Genomic DNA, 16297 nt, shown 5'->3' with positions numbered 1-16297 from the left:
TTTCTACTTGGATTTTCTAAAGAAGGAATAAAAGAATTTCTCTTAAATGGATTTTAACAGTTTACTTACTCTCATAGGCAGGAGCTATGCAACAACAACAACAACAAAATAAATAAGTCCCTGAAAATCAATTAAGGGAGGCTTGTCAGTGGACTAAAACAGAGTAGGAAGGGTGTTCTAGATTTTTTTCTTTCTGTTATATTGGTACAACTTTTGTCTTTCATTGTTTCCTTCTTACCCCTTTCCCTCTTTAGAACCTTGCATGTTATCTTCAACTGAAATGGAAAATAATAATTTACATTTGAAATGGAGTTTTGACAACAGGCCTTATTTTTTCCATGGCGAATATATTGAGTTTCTCTGTAAAAGGAACACTTTTCTAGCGGCATCTTTTACAGAATCTGAATTGAGAGTGCAGTGCAACAGAGGGCAACTGAAATATCCTCAGTGCATTGAAAGACGAAGGTAAGATGAGATCTCTAGGACTGTTTCTATGTTTGCATAATCAATTTTTAGACAAAGAAGGCCGTCATATATACGGCAAAGGGGCCTGCACTTGCAGTCAGGAGACCTGGATTGGAACTGTCACTAACTAGCTGTGTGATCTTGGGCAAGTCCACTCATCTTTCAGACTCTAGACTTTTCCATAGTTGAGATAGGGGTTAGAATGCTTACACTTTTATACTTGATAAGGTTATTATTCGAAGAAAATATTCTTTCCATAGTCAGTGTTCCATTTCTCACCTCTGCATCTTTTTCAAGTTATTCCCCCTTAACACTCCCCCCCCCCCCTCCTCTTTACTATCTCTGGTTTTTGGAATCCTTATCTTTCCTCTAGGCTCAATTCAGGAATTAACTCTTCTATGCAATTTCACTCGTTTCCCCAGTTGTTAAGGTTGACTTTCTCCTTAAATTACTTTGCATTTATTTATTTTTTTTAAATTTTATCCCTCCAATAGAATGCCTCCTGGAAGGGCAGAAGTGTTTAATTTTATTTTGTATTAACTAACCTTTTACTGCTTAGTTGAATTGAAATATATTTTACATAGGCTGCTAAAACTGCAAAGGAGCTTAATTGATTTCCATAACCAACCCATTTCATAGATGAAGAAACGAAGAAATATATATACATATATATATATATATATATATATATATATATATATATATATATATATATATATATATATATATATACAGAGAGAGAGAGAGAGAGAGAGAGAGAGAGAGAGAGAGAGAGAGAGAGAGAGAGAGAGAAAGAGAGAGAGAGAGAGAGAGAGAGAGAGAGAGAGAGAGAGAGAGAGAGAGAGGAAGGGAGAGTATATCATACTGCCTTCTTTTCTTGGGTAATATATAAAAAAGTTTAGGGTTTAGATGACTAGAAATCATGGACGGCATTGGCACATCTTCCAGAAGCACTGTCTTGAATGAACATTCCCAGTACATTACAAACCTAAATATTTTAAGATGTGATATTGACAAAAATTTTTAGTGATTAAACTTTGTCATCTCAATAATGTATAGTAATAGTCCTAGATGGTTATCACAAGAACTGATGAATTTTTAAATAGTTCTTTGAAATTAATAGGTATTTTAACCATGTATGACCACTTGCCAATGTTGCTGCATTATCAAGAAAAAATAATTCTTTAAATAAAAGATTGACAAGTTAAAATGTTAACTATTTAGTTAGTGGGAACAAAGCTCATATATATTATTTTTCTTTTTAAAGGATTCAATACAATCAACAACCATTAAGAATATGAAAAGAATGATGGAAAGAAGAGGTATATTTGAGAGCATCAAAAAATGCAATCTACTTAAAAAGAATAAAAATATCACTTAAAATAAAGTATTAATTAGCTATTTACAGCTTTCGATCAAAATTATACGTGCTGAACATTTTCTCATTGTCTATAAAAAGTTTATCATAGATACTATGAAAGGAAACTTAAAGCACACTTAATCTATTCCCTTCATTTTGAAAATAAGGATTCCTTAGCTACTGAAAATCTTTATCTTTAGTGCACAGGGCATCCAAATAGTATTGGGCAGTAGTTGTCATGGATTACACTCATGCATACCTTTTGAATGTAAAACACAGCAGGGAAAACTGCTGTATTTTTTACTATGCAAACACATGCCTATCTCTCATATGCATATTATGGACATTTGTACAGGTAAGCCTTTTTTCATTTGCTATTCAAAAATTTTGAACTTTATATTTATTACAGAATTGAAATAAAGACTAAATATTATTTTGCTTATTCTGGAAAGATAAAGCTCTGTCAATAATATAATCCTAGAATTTATCTAGAGGTTGTAACAATATCTTTCTTCTAAATGGTCAGATACTCTTGCATTAAGCTCAACAAAAACTGACTAAAAAATATAAATGGAAGAGAAATGAGAGAAAAGAACTATGTGTGTTTTTTCAAATGAAATATGAGAAGGATCTAAAATTACCAATAGTGCCACCATGAATGATGCAAATTTTATTGTCTACTTTTGTGGGGTTTTGTTTTACTTTGTTTTATTGCCTTTCATTTTTTTTTTTACCATAATATTATAGAGTTCTTCAGATATTATTTCTGCCAATGAGGATTTTCTTCAATTAAAAAAAGAGATTTGTTTCCCTGATATTTGGAGATATTTTTTGTTTAATCTAAAATCTGTAGAGAATAATATAGAGTAAAACATCAATTATATGAAAAAAAACAATTATATGAATCTTATTGGATCTGCCAAAATAAATTTCTAGTGTAAAAGAGATCTCTTTTTGATAAGGAATAAAGAACAAGAAGAGGAGAATGATATTTGTTAGAAGTAGTTCATGTGCTTAATTCATTATATTGTATTTTCCCCATTTTATGCTCACAAAAAGTTTGCTTAAATAAATCAGCTGCAGGCTAAAACTTACAAATTCTAAGGCTCTTTCTAAGTGGTAATATCAAGGATACCAAGAACCAAAAAAATGAAAGGCAACCAGCTGAATCAAAACATTAGAAATGATTTTTTAAAATGTCTCAGCTTGGTTTGATTTGATAATTAACTCTTTCATTGTCTAGACAATATGTTCCATTATGTAATACAATCAACTCCTAATTTCTGTGTTAGGATGCAAAATAGTCTCATTTTTAATAATGTTTAAAGTTATACTTTCCTCTAATGTGGGCGTAGTTTAGGACATTTGGCTCAAGGCCACTCTTTCAAGATTTCTGCTATTCAGCTCTGTTTTCAGAGTGATTTTGTCACTAGGTTATAGAGCAGGATCAACCACTAAATCATTTAGTATTCAACTGTGCATTTAGAACTGGACTATGCTTGATTTTTATGTAGTACAAAAAAAATCCAGACATTTAATATGGTCCAGTACAGTTCATTCTGGTCAAATCTGGTTCAATCAAATCTAATCCTAATAGTTTCACTTCTGTCTTATTTAGACCAATTTAATTAAGTTCAATCCAGTCCAAATAGGTTTAATCCAATTCAATCTAGTCTATACTGATATGATTTGGTTTAATATATTACAGATTACAGCCTACATACATATCAATGTCTTTCCCATTCTTAGTAAATCCTAATTTGTTTTGTCCATCTTTACCTCTTCTCCTCCTTACAAAACTCTATAATATATGGTTCTACTTTATTTTCTCTTACTCTCTCCTTAGCTATTTAAGTAGTCTGGCTTCCAGCCTCATCTTTTAAATGTTCTTCTCCAAAATTACCAATAATCTCTTAATCAACAAATCTTAATGACATTTTTCTAATTCTTATTCTTCTTGATCTTTCTGCTGTTTTTAACACTATTATTATCTACTCCTTGATGCTATTTTCATACTAGGTTTTTATGATACTATCTATCCCAATGATGTCCTTCTTCCTATCTGACCATTCTTTCTCTGCTTCTTTTGCTGTTTTGATCCAAAAACATCCAAAGTAGATTCACCCTAAAGCTCTGTACTGAACCTTTTTCTTCTTCTTTACTATTTTAATTGTTGATTTCATTAGCTCTCATCATTTCAATCACCATCTCTATGCAGATGACTTTTAGATCTATTTGTTCAGCCCTAACCTCTCTCCTGACCTCTAGTCTCTCATCACCAAATTGCTATAACATATATTGAAACAGATATCTTGTATACACCTTCTATTTAACATATCCAAAACCGAACTTGCTATTTTCCCCTCAAACCTTCCCCTCTTCCTAACTTCCCTGTTATTGCCTTATTCTCTCTCATCGTTCATATCCCAAAATTTACCAAATCTTGACATTTTTACATTGGCAAGATCTATTATATTATAATCCCTTCTCTTCTTTGATACTGCCAGTTCTAGTGGCAACTCATCACATCCTACTTGGATTATTGGACTAGCTTGTTGGTTGATTTCCATATATAAAGTTTCTCTCTGATACAGTTTATTCTCCATTTATCTATCAGAGTGGTTTTCTAACTCACAGTTCTGACCATATCACCTCCCTATTCAATAAATTCAAATGATTCCCTATTTTCCTTATGGTCAAATATAAAATTCTCTGACTTTCACATGCTTTTAAAGCCTATTTTCCTACATTCCCAATCTTCTTATATTATACATTCTTTTCCTCAAGTATTCTGATAACCAATTACATTCTAGTTTCCATGTTGCTTCTTATGCATGTTGCCCCATCTTCGCATTCCAAGCATTTTCATTGACTATCCCTCATATCTGGAATATCCACCATCTGTTATTATCAGTCAAAAAGCAGTTTCTATGAGAAGCTTTTCTCCAAATTTCCTTAATCTTAATGTATTTTTTCTGAGACTTATTTCAATTATCCATATATGTGAATAGAAAGGTGTTGCATTTTAAATATATATCTACAAATTTCCTTTTATACAGTTATTTGCATGTTGTATCCTACATTAAACTGGGAACTCCTTGAATGCTTTTAACCTTTCTCTCTAAATCTAGTGCTTATGATCAAAAAGGTTCACTTTTTCTTGGGTCATTGATGCTATTTTAGCATCAAAACCTAACAATGGTGAAATATCATCAATCCTCTGGAGTGCTGGAATACTAAAACACCCTTTGGACTTTTTATATTGATAAATTTATGGAGTTTCCACTTTACCTAAAATGGAAGCAAACAAAAGCAAAGACTCATTTCTTGGAGACTTTGTGGCCTTAGAGGAGAAAGTCCCAAGGCTTTCTCCTTATAGCACTATTCTCACTGAACTCCATGAATGAAGAGATCCTGAATGAGGTGAAGGCCAATGATTCTATGGCTGAGATTGACAGATCTTTTTGAATCCCTTTGCAATTTTTTGATCATCACTCATGAATTGTTTGCAGAATCATCAAACAACAATGTTGTTCTAAGAGGAGAAGAAAAGTTTGGAATGAGGAAAAAATAAAATTCATTAGAGACCTCTGCCTCTGAAGTCAACTAGTATGGTACCAGGGACTCTGAGTTAGAGATCAAAGATTTACCCACATGATTTTTGCCCTGGGTAATCTAAAACCTTTTAATTGTTCTGCCTAGTTCTTCATAAAAATTTCAAGGGGAAATGAAGAATTCATAGAAGTTTCCTTTTCATCTGTGAAAAACAACAATAAGATCAAAATGTTTGAAAATATTACACATTAATTTGACCGCAGGAGAAACCAAAGAAGGTTATTAATAGAAATTTAAAAATAATTTTAAAAACATAGCTACTATATTTAATTCTGTTCCATTGAACAAACATTAAGTGTTTGCTATATGTAATATGCAATGGCTGCTATTTATTCACTGAGAATACAAAGATAAAAATGACATTGTACCCTGATCAAGAAGCTTTTCTGCTGGAGAGAATACATAGTAAATATACAAATTTAGTCATTTACCTGAGATAAATGGGAAACTTATGTGCCCATTGCCATTCTTCTTCTACTTTAAGAATGTGAATCTTCATTACAGGGTAATTCCACACATTAGTCACTTGAAATAGCACTGTATATTATGTTGTCATTGGATGGAGTCTGTTATCTATTTTTACTATTGTTTTATGATAGTATGTAGTGCTAAAAGAAAAAAAATGAAAATATGCTGCATTTCCTTGCAAATCGTAAAAGTTGTCAAAGTTTTCAAGAGTGGTAGGAAAACTAAAAGGATAATATTTATATTTACTATGTTGTTCTCATATAATTTTGCGGAATCAAATAATTACAATTCATCAAAAATGTTTATTTATATGGATCAAGGATCTCATGGATACGTCTGTTCTCTCCATTGGTACAGTACATATGTCCTCTTTCCCTTTCAATTCTCCATCAAACATGTATGCTAAGTGCTGGATTATCTCCTCTCATACTTTTAAAATCTCAGGCAAGTAATAATGCATTACTGTAGTATATTTCTGTTCTTTTTTTGTTGTATTACTGACCCACTTCCATTCTATTTTTTTTTTACTTGGCTACCCAACAATTTATTGAGGAAGAGAATTCAGAAGGAGGGGTAGTCAATAAAATAAAGAAAGGTGCCTTGTTATTTTAAAATAAACATGAATACTTTGTGAAATGATTCTTTAAGCAAGTTGTTACGCTGAATTCAAGTGTTCCACCAATAAATTATAAACAATAAGATTTTATCTTCTCTTTCCTCTTTCTATGTCATTATTTGGCAAAACAATATAAATTTAGAAGAAATGACACTAAAGAGAATATATTGTATAATATTAGACCAATCTAATGTCTCTAAACTATCAACTTTAGAAAATGGGAAATGGACAAAACAATAGACATTGATCTTGATTATCACCATTTCTTAAAAACATTTAGCAAATATAAACCAATTGCCACTGTAAACCAAAAAAAAAAAAAAGAAGAAGAAGCTAAGGAGGATAATAAATAATTATGAAATTGAACAGAGCTGCTTTAATTTATATGACATTTATTCTCACCACCATTGATTTTATGACCATCACAACTGAACTCTATCACCTAAAAATATAATGTGCTATTGGAGGAAGTAGAAATGAAACTCATGAATTTTTACCATATGGTATAGTTGAAATTGCACTATGTTTGGAGCTCTGCTACTTCTTAACTTGCATATTCTCAGGAAAGTAATTTATCTTTCTGGGCTTCAGTTTCTATATCTATAAAATAAAGGAGTTAGAACAGATACATCTTCCAACTCTAAAGACTATTATACTACAAATTTAAAGTGAGTGGTTAGACATGACCCAATAATTACAGAAAAAAAAATCATGTTGGATGTGACATAATTTAAAGGTATAAGAGATTTGAATTTCAAGATATTCAATATTTCTATTTGGGATATCTTGGAATTCAAAGCTCTTACACTTTTATATAGAAATATTTTAGGGGGCAGCTAGGTGGCACAGTGGATAGAGCACCAGCCCTGAATTCAGGAGGACCCGAGTTCAAATCTGGTCTCAGACACTTAACACTTCCTACCTGTATGACCCTGGGCAAGTCACTTAACCCCAGCCTCAGGGAAAAAAAAGAAATATTTTAGAAGAATAGAAAATATTTTATTGTTATAATAGGGTTTTACACATGCCCCGAGTACTTCTGATGATGTCTTTCCACATAGAGACTCTAGGTATTCTGTTCCCAGGTGAGTTGATGTATGAAATGGAAGTACCATGAAGAGACTGTGAAGAAAAGATAGGCATTCTGCAACTGGTTAACTCTTTTAAGTGAAGGGTAAGTGGAACTTTGAAGGCATTTACTCATCATGCCCAATGAGAGGCTGTGCTATAAAGATAAAGGCATTGATGTCTGATAAAGCACTGTGGCCCCTAGAAATAGATTTCAGTTGTATTAGGAACAATATCTTAACTCCTCCTTCCATGCAAATTTGGCCAATAGTATCAAGATCTTCCTCAAGACTTTGTTGGTGTAAGGCTTTATAAGTTCATAGAGCAACATGTTACTTCTTCATTGGCTAAGTAGTAAGTCACTAGGGAAAAGCTCCCAGAACTCTCCAAAGCTTAGCTAGTGATTCACAATGGTGCATATTATCCATAAAATAAAGGAATTAAAGAAATGGAATTTAAATTATATCATGAAATGAAATAAGGAATTGAATGTTATTAAGAAAACCCAGGTCAGTATTTCATAGTGTAGAAAATAATGGATTTGTTCTAAAGGTCAGCAAAATCAACCAAAACATGAATCATATTTGATGGTGTATAAATGTTATAATTAAGAAGAGAGTTTGAATTGTAACTGAGTTATTGGAGGAGGATCCAAGATGACAGAGTGAAACTGCTCAAGCTCTCCCAGTCTCCCTTGAAAACCACATGAAACCAAGCCTCTAAACACAGTCTGATGGAATGAAACCACTTTCCAGCTCAAGATAAACTGGAAAAACTTCAAAAAAGTTAAGTCTCGTTGAGACAAAAGGGGTATTCAGCCTATCTCAAAGTCTGGGAAAGCCAGGGAGAGGACTTTCTTTTTTATTTTCTGCTGTGTTAATCACAGCTGAACAGCAACTGAGATTGCTGGTCCTGGATCAGTAGCAGAGCAAACCAGTAGGGTTCAGCCCTAGTTCAGAAAGCATATTCTATTCTAGGAACCAGTAAGTTTCCTGGAAAGAAACTTAAAAGAGTTTGGTTGCAGAGTTACCCTTTGCAAACATAAGGACCTCTGTGCTCAAAGCCAAGGCTCAGAGTTGCACAGGAAGCTTGGTATAACACCCTGTTTACTCCAAGAACAAAGTTCAACCAAGAAAAAAAAAAGAGGAAAGGAAATAACAAAAAAAAGGAAAGAAAATGATCAAGAAATAGAAAAGAACCTTGACTATAGAAAGGTATCATGGTGACAGGGCAGACTAAAACACCAACTCAGATGAGGACAAAAGGTCTACAGGAGAAATCTCAAAGAGTGATCTGAATTGGTCTCCAGTCCAAGGTTACTTGGGAAGTGCTCATATAAGACTTTAAAAGTCAAATGGGGGTGGGGGGGTGGGAAGTCAAGATGGCAGAGGCGATACACGTTTCTCTCTGAACTTCTTTACATCCTCACAATAAGTACAAAATCCAGCCTCTGAATTAGCTCTGGATGGGCAAAACCCACAAATATTGGGAGTGCAACAATTTATTAGCAGAAGATAATTTCAAAGATCAACAAAAAAGGTCTGTTTCAATTGAAAATGGAAGGGAGACAGTCAAGGCAACTAGTACAAACACTAGCACAGGCAGCTGTCCTGGGGCAGAGAATTTACAGGAAGAAATAAACCAAAAAAGTCTGTTTCAATCAGAATGGGAGAGAGGCAGCAAAGCACAAACAGCTGACCACATATCAGCATAGACAGAACAGAGCCCTGAGGCAGAGCAGTTTCAGTGTGGCAGTGTAAGTTCTCAGGACAGAGAGTTTGCAGAAAGAAGCAGACCAGAGAAGGTCTGCTTCAATCAGAAGTGGGAAAGAGACAGCAAGGGATGGGCAGCTGACCACAAACACCAGCTCAGACAGCACAGAGCCCCAGGGGGATTGCTGACTCCACTGGCATTGCAAATTCCACATGGCAGACCCAGCACCAGGTATGAATCAGCACTGACCCAGCACAGCTGTAATCACTTGGAAAACCTCTCCCACTCTAAAGGCAGACTTTAACTTAATTTAAAAAATGAGTAAAAAAGTAAAGAGAACTTTTAACAATTGATAGCTTTTTTTGGCATAAGAGATTTCAAATCCTGAGGAGACTAAAGGCAGATTGTCTCCAGATAAAGCTCCAAGATGATAAAAATTGGTCCCCATCACACAAGACTCTCCTAGAAGAACTTAAAAAAGATTTTAAAAGAGAGAAGAAAAATGAAGAGAGAAAATGAAAGCTTTGCAAGAGATTATGGAAAAGGCAACACAAAATAGACATAGTGAAATGGAAAAAGCATATAACTCATTAAAAGCTAGATTTGATAAGCTGGAAAAAGAAAGCAACTCGTAGAAAAACAGAATTTGTGAAACAGAAAAATAAAATAACTTTAAAAAAAAAACAGATTTTGTGAAATGGAAAAAGAAAATAACTCCTAAAAAACAGAATCTTAGAAACAGTCCTCCCCTTTTGACACCCTCCACCTTTCTTATACCTTTCCCCTTCTATTTCTCTTTTCCCTTCTTTTTAAATTTTTGTGCTTCTCTCGAGTTCTATATTTGGGGGTCAAAGTTTTTTGTCTAGCTCTGGCCTTTTCATCAAAAACACATGGAATTCACCAATTTTATTGCTTGAGGCAAGTAGTACTCATAAGTAAAATGATGGGGAAAAGGGAAAGGGGAAAAGAAAGAGAAAATTTTAATTTGGGGTTAATAAGATGGCAGGAAATACAGAATTAATAGTTTTAACTGTAAATGTGAATGGGGTGAACTCTCTCATAAAATGTAAGTGGATAGCAGACTGCATTAAAAGGCAGAATCCTACAATATAGTGTTTACAAGAAACACATTTACAGCAGAGTAATACATAAAAAGTAAAGGTAAAAAGCTGGATTAGAATCTATTATGCTTCAAGTGAAGTTTAAAAAGCAGAAGTAGCCATCTTGATCTCAGATTAAGCAAAAGCAAGAATTGATCTGATTAAAAAAGATAAGGAAGGAAATTATATCTTGGTAAAGGGTATCTTAGATAATGAAGCAATATCAATATTGAACATATATGCACCAAGTGATGTAGCATCTAAATTCCTAAAGAAGTTAAGAGAGTTGCAAAAAGAAATAAACAGCAAAACTACAATAGTGGGAGATCTCAACCTTGCTCTCTCAGAACTAGATTAATCAAACCATAAAATAAATAAGAAAAAAGTTAAACAGGTAAATAGAATACTAGAAAAACTAGATATGATAGATCTTTGGAGAAAATTGAATAGAGACAAAAAGGAGTACACTTTCTTCTCAGCAGTTCATGGAACCTAAACAAAAATTGACCACATATTAGGACATAAAGACCCCAAAATCAAATGCAGAAAGGCAGAAATAGTAAATGCATTTTTTTCAGATCACGATGCAATAAAAATTACATTCAATAAAGGGCCAGGGAAAAAATAGAACAAAAGGAAATTGGAAATTAATGTCATCTTAAAGAATGAATGGGTGAAACAGCAAATCATAGACACAATCAATAATTTCATTCAAGAGAATGACAATAGTGAGACAACATATCAAAATTTGGGTGATGCAGCCAAAATAGTAATAAGGGGAAATTTTATATCTCTGGATCAATAAATTGGGCTTACAACTAAAAAGGCTAGAAAAAGAACAAGTTAAAACCCCCCAATCAAATACCAAACTTGAAATTCTAAAAATAAAAGGAGATCAATAAAATTTAAAGTTAAAAAAAAAACTATGGAATTAATAAAACTAAGACTTGGTTTTATGAAAACACCAACAAAATATACAAACCTTTAGTTGATTTGATAAGCAAAAGGAAAGAGGAAAATCAAATTGTTAGTCTCAAAAATGAAAAGGGAGAACTATTCACCAATGAAGAGGAAACTATAGCAATTATCAGAAGTTATTTTGCCAAACTTTATGCCAATAAATTTGGCAACCTAAGTGAAATGGATGAATACTTAGAAAAATATAGATTTTTCAGAAGAGTAAATAAATTACTTAAATAATCCCACTTTAGAAAAAGAAATAGAGCAAGCTATTAATCAACTCCCTAAAAAAAATCTCCAGGACCAGATGGATTTACATGCGAATTCTACCAAACATTTAAAGAACAAATTACTCCAATTCTATATAAATGATTTGAAAAAATAGGGAATGAAGGACTCCTACCAAACTTCTTTTAAGATACAGACATGGTAATGATACCTAAACCAGGTAGGATGAAAACAGAGAAAAAAATCATAGACCAATCTCCCTAATGAATATTGATGCAAAAATCTTAAATAAAATATTAGTAAAGAAATTACAGATAATCATCCCCAGGATAATACAAAATGTCCAAGTAGGATTTATACCAGGAATGCAGGGCTGGTTCAATATTAGGAAAACTACTAACATAATTGACTATATCAACAACCAAATTAACAAAAGCCATATGATTGTCTCACTAGATGCAGAAAAAGCATTTGATAAAATCCAACACCAATTCTTATTAAAAACACTAGAGAGTATAGGAATATAGGAATAAATAGACTTTTCCTTAGAATAGTCAGTAGCATCTATTTAAAACCATCAGCAAGCATCATATGTAATGGGGATAAAGGAAGCAAGGTTGTGCACTATCACCATTGTCATTCAATATTATATTAGAAAAGCTAGCCTTGACAATAAGAGAAGAAAAAGAGATTCAAGGAATTAGAGTAGATAATGAGAAAATCAAATTATCACTCTTTGCAGATGATATGATGGTATACTTAGAAAACCCCAGACAATCTACTAAAAAGCTATTAGAAATAATCCATAACTTCAGCAAAGTTGCAGGATACAAAATAAATCCACATAAATAATCAGCATTCTTATACATCACTAACAAAATCCAACAGCTAGAGATACAAAGAGAAATTCCATCTAAAATAATTTTTGATAATATAAAATATTTGGGAATCTATCTGGCAAGGGAAAGTCAGGAACTATATAAGAAAAACTAAAAAACACTTTCCACACAAATAAAGTCAGATCTAAGCAATTGGAAAAATATCAAGTGCTCTTGGATAGGTCAAGCAAATATAATAAAGATGACAATATTCCCTTAATTAATGTATTTATTTATTGCTATACCAATCAAACTCCCAAGAAACTATTTTACTGAATTAGAAAAAAATAATAACAGAATTCTTTGGGAAGAACAAAAGGTCTAGAATTTCCAAGGAATTAATGAAGAGAAAAGCAAATAAAGGTGGCCTCGCTGAATCAGATCTAAAACTATGTTATAAAGCAATAGTCATCAAAACCATTTGGTATGGGCTAAGAAATAAACTAGTCCATCAGTGGAATGGATTAGGCTCACAGAACAAAATAGCCAATGACAATATAATATTTGACAAATCAAAAAGCCCCACATTTTGGGATAAGAATTCACTATTTGAAAAAAAACTTCTGGGAAAACTGGAAACTAGTATGGCATAATGCAGGCATATACTCACATCTAACACTGTATAAGGTCAAAATGGGTTCATGATATAGACCCAAAGAATGATACCATCCAAATTAGAAGAACATAGGATAGTTTACCTCTCAGATTTGTGGAGGAGGAAGGAATTTGTGACCAAAGAAGAACTAGAGATCATTATTGATGATAAAATATATAATTTTTATTATAGTAAGTTAAAAAGTTTTTGTACAAACAAAACGAATGCAGACAAGATTAGAAGGGAAGCAACAAACTGGGAAAACATTTTTACATCCAAAGGATCTGATAAAGGCCTCATTTCTAAAATATATATAGAATTGATTCAAATTTATGATTATTCAAGCCATTCTCCAATTGATAAATGGTCAAAGGATATGAACAGACAATTTTCAGATGAAGAAATTGGATAGTAGTGGTGATTGTGAGCAACTTTGTTTCACCCCAATCTTATTGGAAATGGTTCTAGTTTATCCCTATTACATCTGATGCTTGCTGATGGATTTAAATAGATGCTATTGATCATTTTAAAGAGAAGTTCATTTATTCCTATACTCTGTAATGTTTTTAATAGAAATGGGTATTGGATTTTAGGACCCTTAGTCTTAAACATTTGAATCAATTCTTTATCTTGGGAATTAAACTTTTATCAGAAAAACCTGTTGCAAAGATTTCCCTCCCTTCCAATTATTTGCTTTCTAATTTTTATTATATTAGGTTATTTATGAAAAACTTCAATTTTATACTATCAAAACTGTTTATCTTATCATGTTTTGTACTACTTGCTTAGTTATGAATTCTTCCCTTAGATCCTAAAAGTAATTTTCAAGTTCCTTTACTTTGTTTATGATATGACCTTTAATATCTAGGCTTTGTATCCATTTGGGGTTATCTTGGTATATTGTGTATAATGCTTATCTAAATCTAATTTCTTCCAAGTTGTTATTCATTTTTTCTCAGCAGTTTTTGTTAAATAATGAGTTTTTCCCCCATAATTGGGGTCTTTGGGTTGATAAAATACTATGCTACTATATTTGCTTCTGTATATTGTCTACCCAACCAATTTCACAGATTGAACCACTCCTTTTTAAAAACAATACCAAATTGTTTTAATTATTACTCTTTTGTAGTACACTATCTGGTACTGATAGGCTCCCTTCTCACTTTTAAAATTATTACCTTTGAAGTTTTTTACCTTTTTTTCTCTATATGTATTTCATTATTATTTTTTGAAGTCTATAAAATTGTTTCTGTAGCTATTCAGAGGACAGAAATAAATGTTGGATTTTAAAATAATTTGGTATTGTTTTTAAAAAGGAGTGGTTCAATCTGTGAATTTGTTTGGGTAGACAATATACAGAAGCAAATATAGTAGCATAGTATTTTATCAACCCGAAAATCCCAATTATGGGGGGAAAACTCATTATTTAACAAAAACTGCTGAGAAAAAATTGAATAACAACCTGGAAGAAATTAGATTTAGATAAGCATTATACACAATATACCAAAATAATCCCAAATGGAGACAAAGCCTAGATATTAAAAGTCATATCATAAACAAAGTAAAGGAACTTGGAAATTACTTTTAGGATCTAAGGGAAGAATTCTAAGGGAAGCAAGTACTACAAAACATGATAAGATAAATAGTTTTGATAGTATAAAATTGAATTTTCCCTTTTTCTTCTGGGTTTAAGTTTTTAGAAAGACAATGGAACATTAAATCAAATTTATCCTTTGTGGATATGAATTTGGGCTTCTCTGATTATGTAAGATCCTGATTCCATTTTCCATTCCCATGTAAATTACATGCCAGTTCTAAGTACAGTTTATTCTTGATGCCCTCCCATTTTTCTTTTGTATCCTTCATACTCCCAGGAGTCTAGTGTGTCCTCATGCCAGTATTTGGCTGTCCAATGGCTTACATATAAAAATTCTTCTTCCAACTTCCCTTCCATAACAAAATTTACATTTACTGGCCTCTGCCCATGCTTTGGACTATGGCAATATTAGATATGTTAATCAGAGTTGATTACAAATATGTTACCACTTGCAGTTAGTAAGTACTTGAATCTAATTAAAATTCATAAAACTCCAAAAAAAAATCTAAATTGTGACTTAATGCTACAGATATCAGGCATGCTGGAAGGGAAATCTGAGTAGGTAGGCATATTTGCTCATTCTGTAGTAAACCAAAAATCATTTAATTACTCTATCTACACATATGACTTGCTTTGGGGATAATGATCTCTCTTGTTTAAGACTCCTTTCCCAATCACCTCTCTTTTGAAATGAATTTTTGTAAAGCAATGGAATAAATCTGACTGTGAAGAGGCCTTGAGTCAGCTTCCCTGAAGCATGGAGTCTGGATGTAATGAGTAATTGTGCTCTAGAAGCTCTGCTTCTCCCTGGATTTATCCCTTCTCTGTCCCTACTTGCTCTGAAGATGTTAATTTTGGGCCCAAATGTGATGAAGATCAATGGATTATCCTACTTTGTGGTTATCAATCTGTGATCTCATTGGATCACAGGGTCTTAGTGATGAGGTAACAGGGAACCAAATAATTGAGGTACATACCTCAATAGGATTAATTGAGGTCTAGTGGCAGGATTGGGGTACAGGGAGTCACATGGAGCTCCCCTGCAACCCCCTTAGGATTCGGCGCAGGGATACAAAGTTAAATCAAGTCTAGTGGTGGTGAGAGTCCCCGTAAATGAATTTACAGGCCCAAAAACCTAGATTGATAAAAAACAAGGTTTATTGCAAGGTTTGGAAGCAAGGTTAAAGTCTGGTTAGTAAAAGGCATTAGATAGAGGAAGATATACACCTAAAGCGGCGGGACAGAGAGTCTCTGATGCAAAGCATCTTTGCTGGCATCTTTCAACTCTCTGACAAGGGATGACTCCACCTAGGCTGTTTTTATTTGCTTCAAGAAGCTGAGGGCAGTGGGCAAATTCTTGGCGGGCTTTTCAGATAAGGAAGAAACTGTTTTGGGGAAACCTGAGCAGATAGTTGGGAGTTGGGTTATCTGAGCAGATCAATAGAATGGGGGCTGAAAACCCAAACTGGCTCAGATAGCCCAAACTAGTTTGACCAGATCTTGTCCCAAAGGAAGTTGGAGATTAAACAAGGAATATCAAAGGGGGGCTACCACCTCCATCATTAGTACCATGGATTTAACTTGAAAGAAACCTTAGAGATCATTGAGTTTGTAAGTCTCACTTTGCTGGTGAG

At 33.1% G+C, this 16297-nt stretch overlaps 1 protein-coding gene across 1 annotated transcript in view; it reads left to right on the top strand.

The window, feature by feature from the left end:
• The window catches only part of F13B (coagulation factor XIII B chain), a 34797-nt gene extending 32159 nt beyond the window's left edge, over positions 1–2638 (top strand). Inside the window, exons 11-12 of the mRNA XM_074308664.1 lie at positions 255–465; positions 1733–2638. Of these exons, the coding sequence (XP_074164765.1) occupies positions 255–465; positions 1733–1766 (245 nt within the window). The 3' untranslated portion in view covers positions 1767–2638. The remainder of the gene's footprint in view (positions 1–254; positions 466–1732) is intronic.
• The last annotated feature ends 13659 nt before the right edge of the window (positions 2639–16297 follow it).

Source organism: Sminthopsis crassicaudata, chromosome 4 (assembly GCF_048593235.1).
Source record: "Sminthopsis crassicaudata isolate SCR6 chromosome 4, ASM4859323v1, whole genome shotgun sequence".
NCBI classification, from domain to species: Eukaryota; Metazoa; Chordata; class Mammalia; order Dasyuromorphia; family Dasyuridae; genus Sminthopsis; species Sminthopsis crassicaudata.
This window is presented reverse-complemented; position numbering and strand designations above follow the sequence as displayed.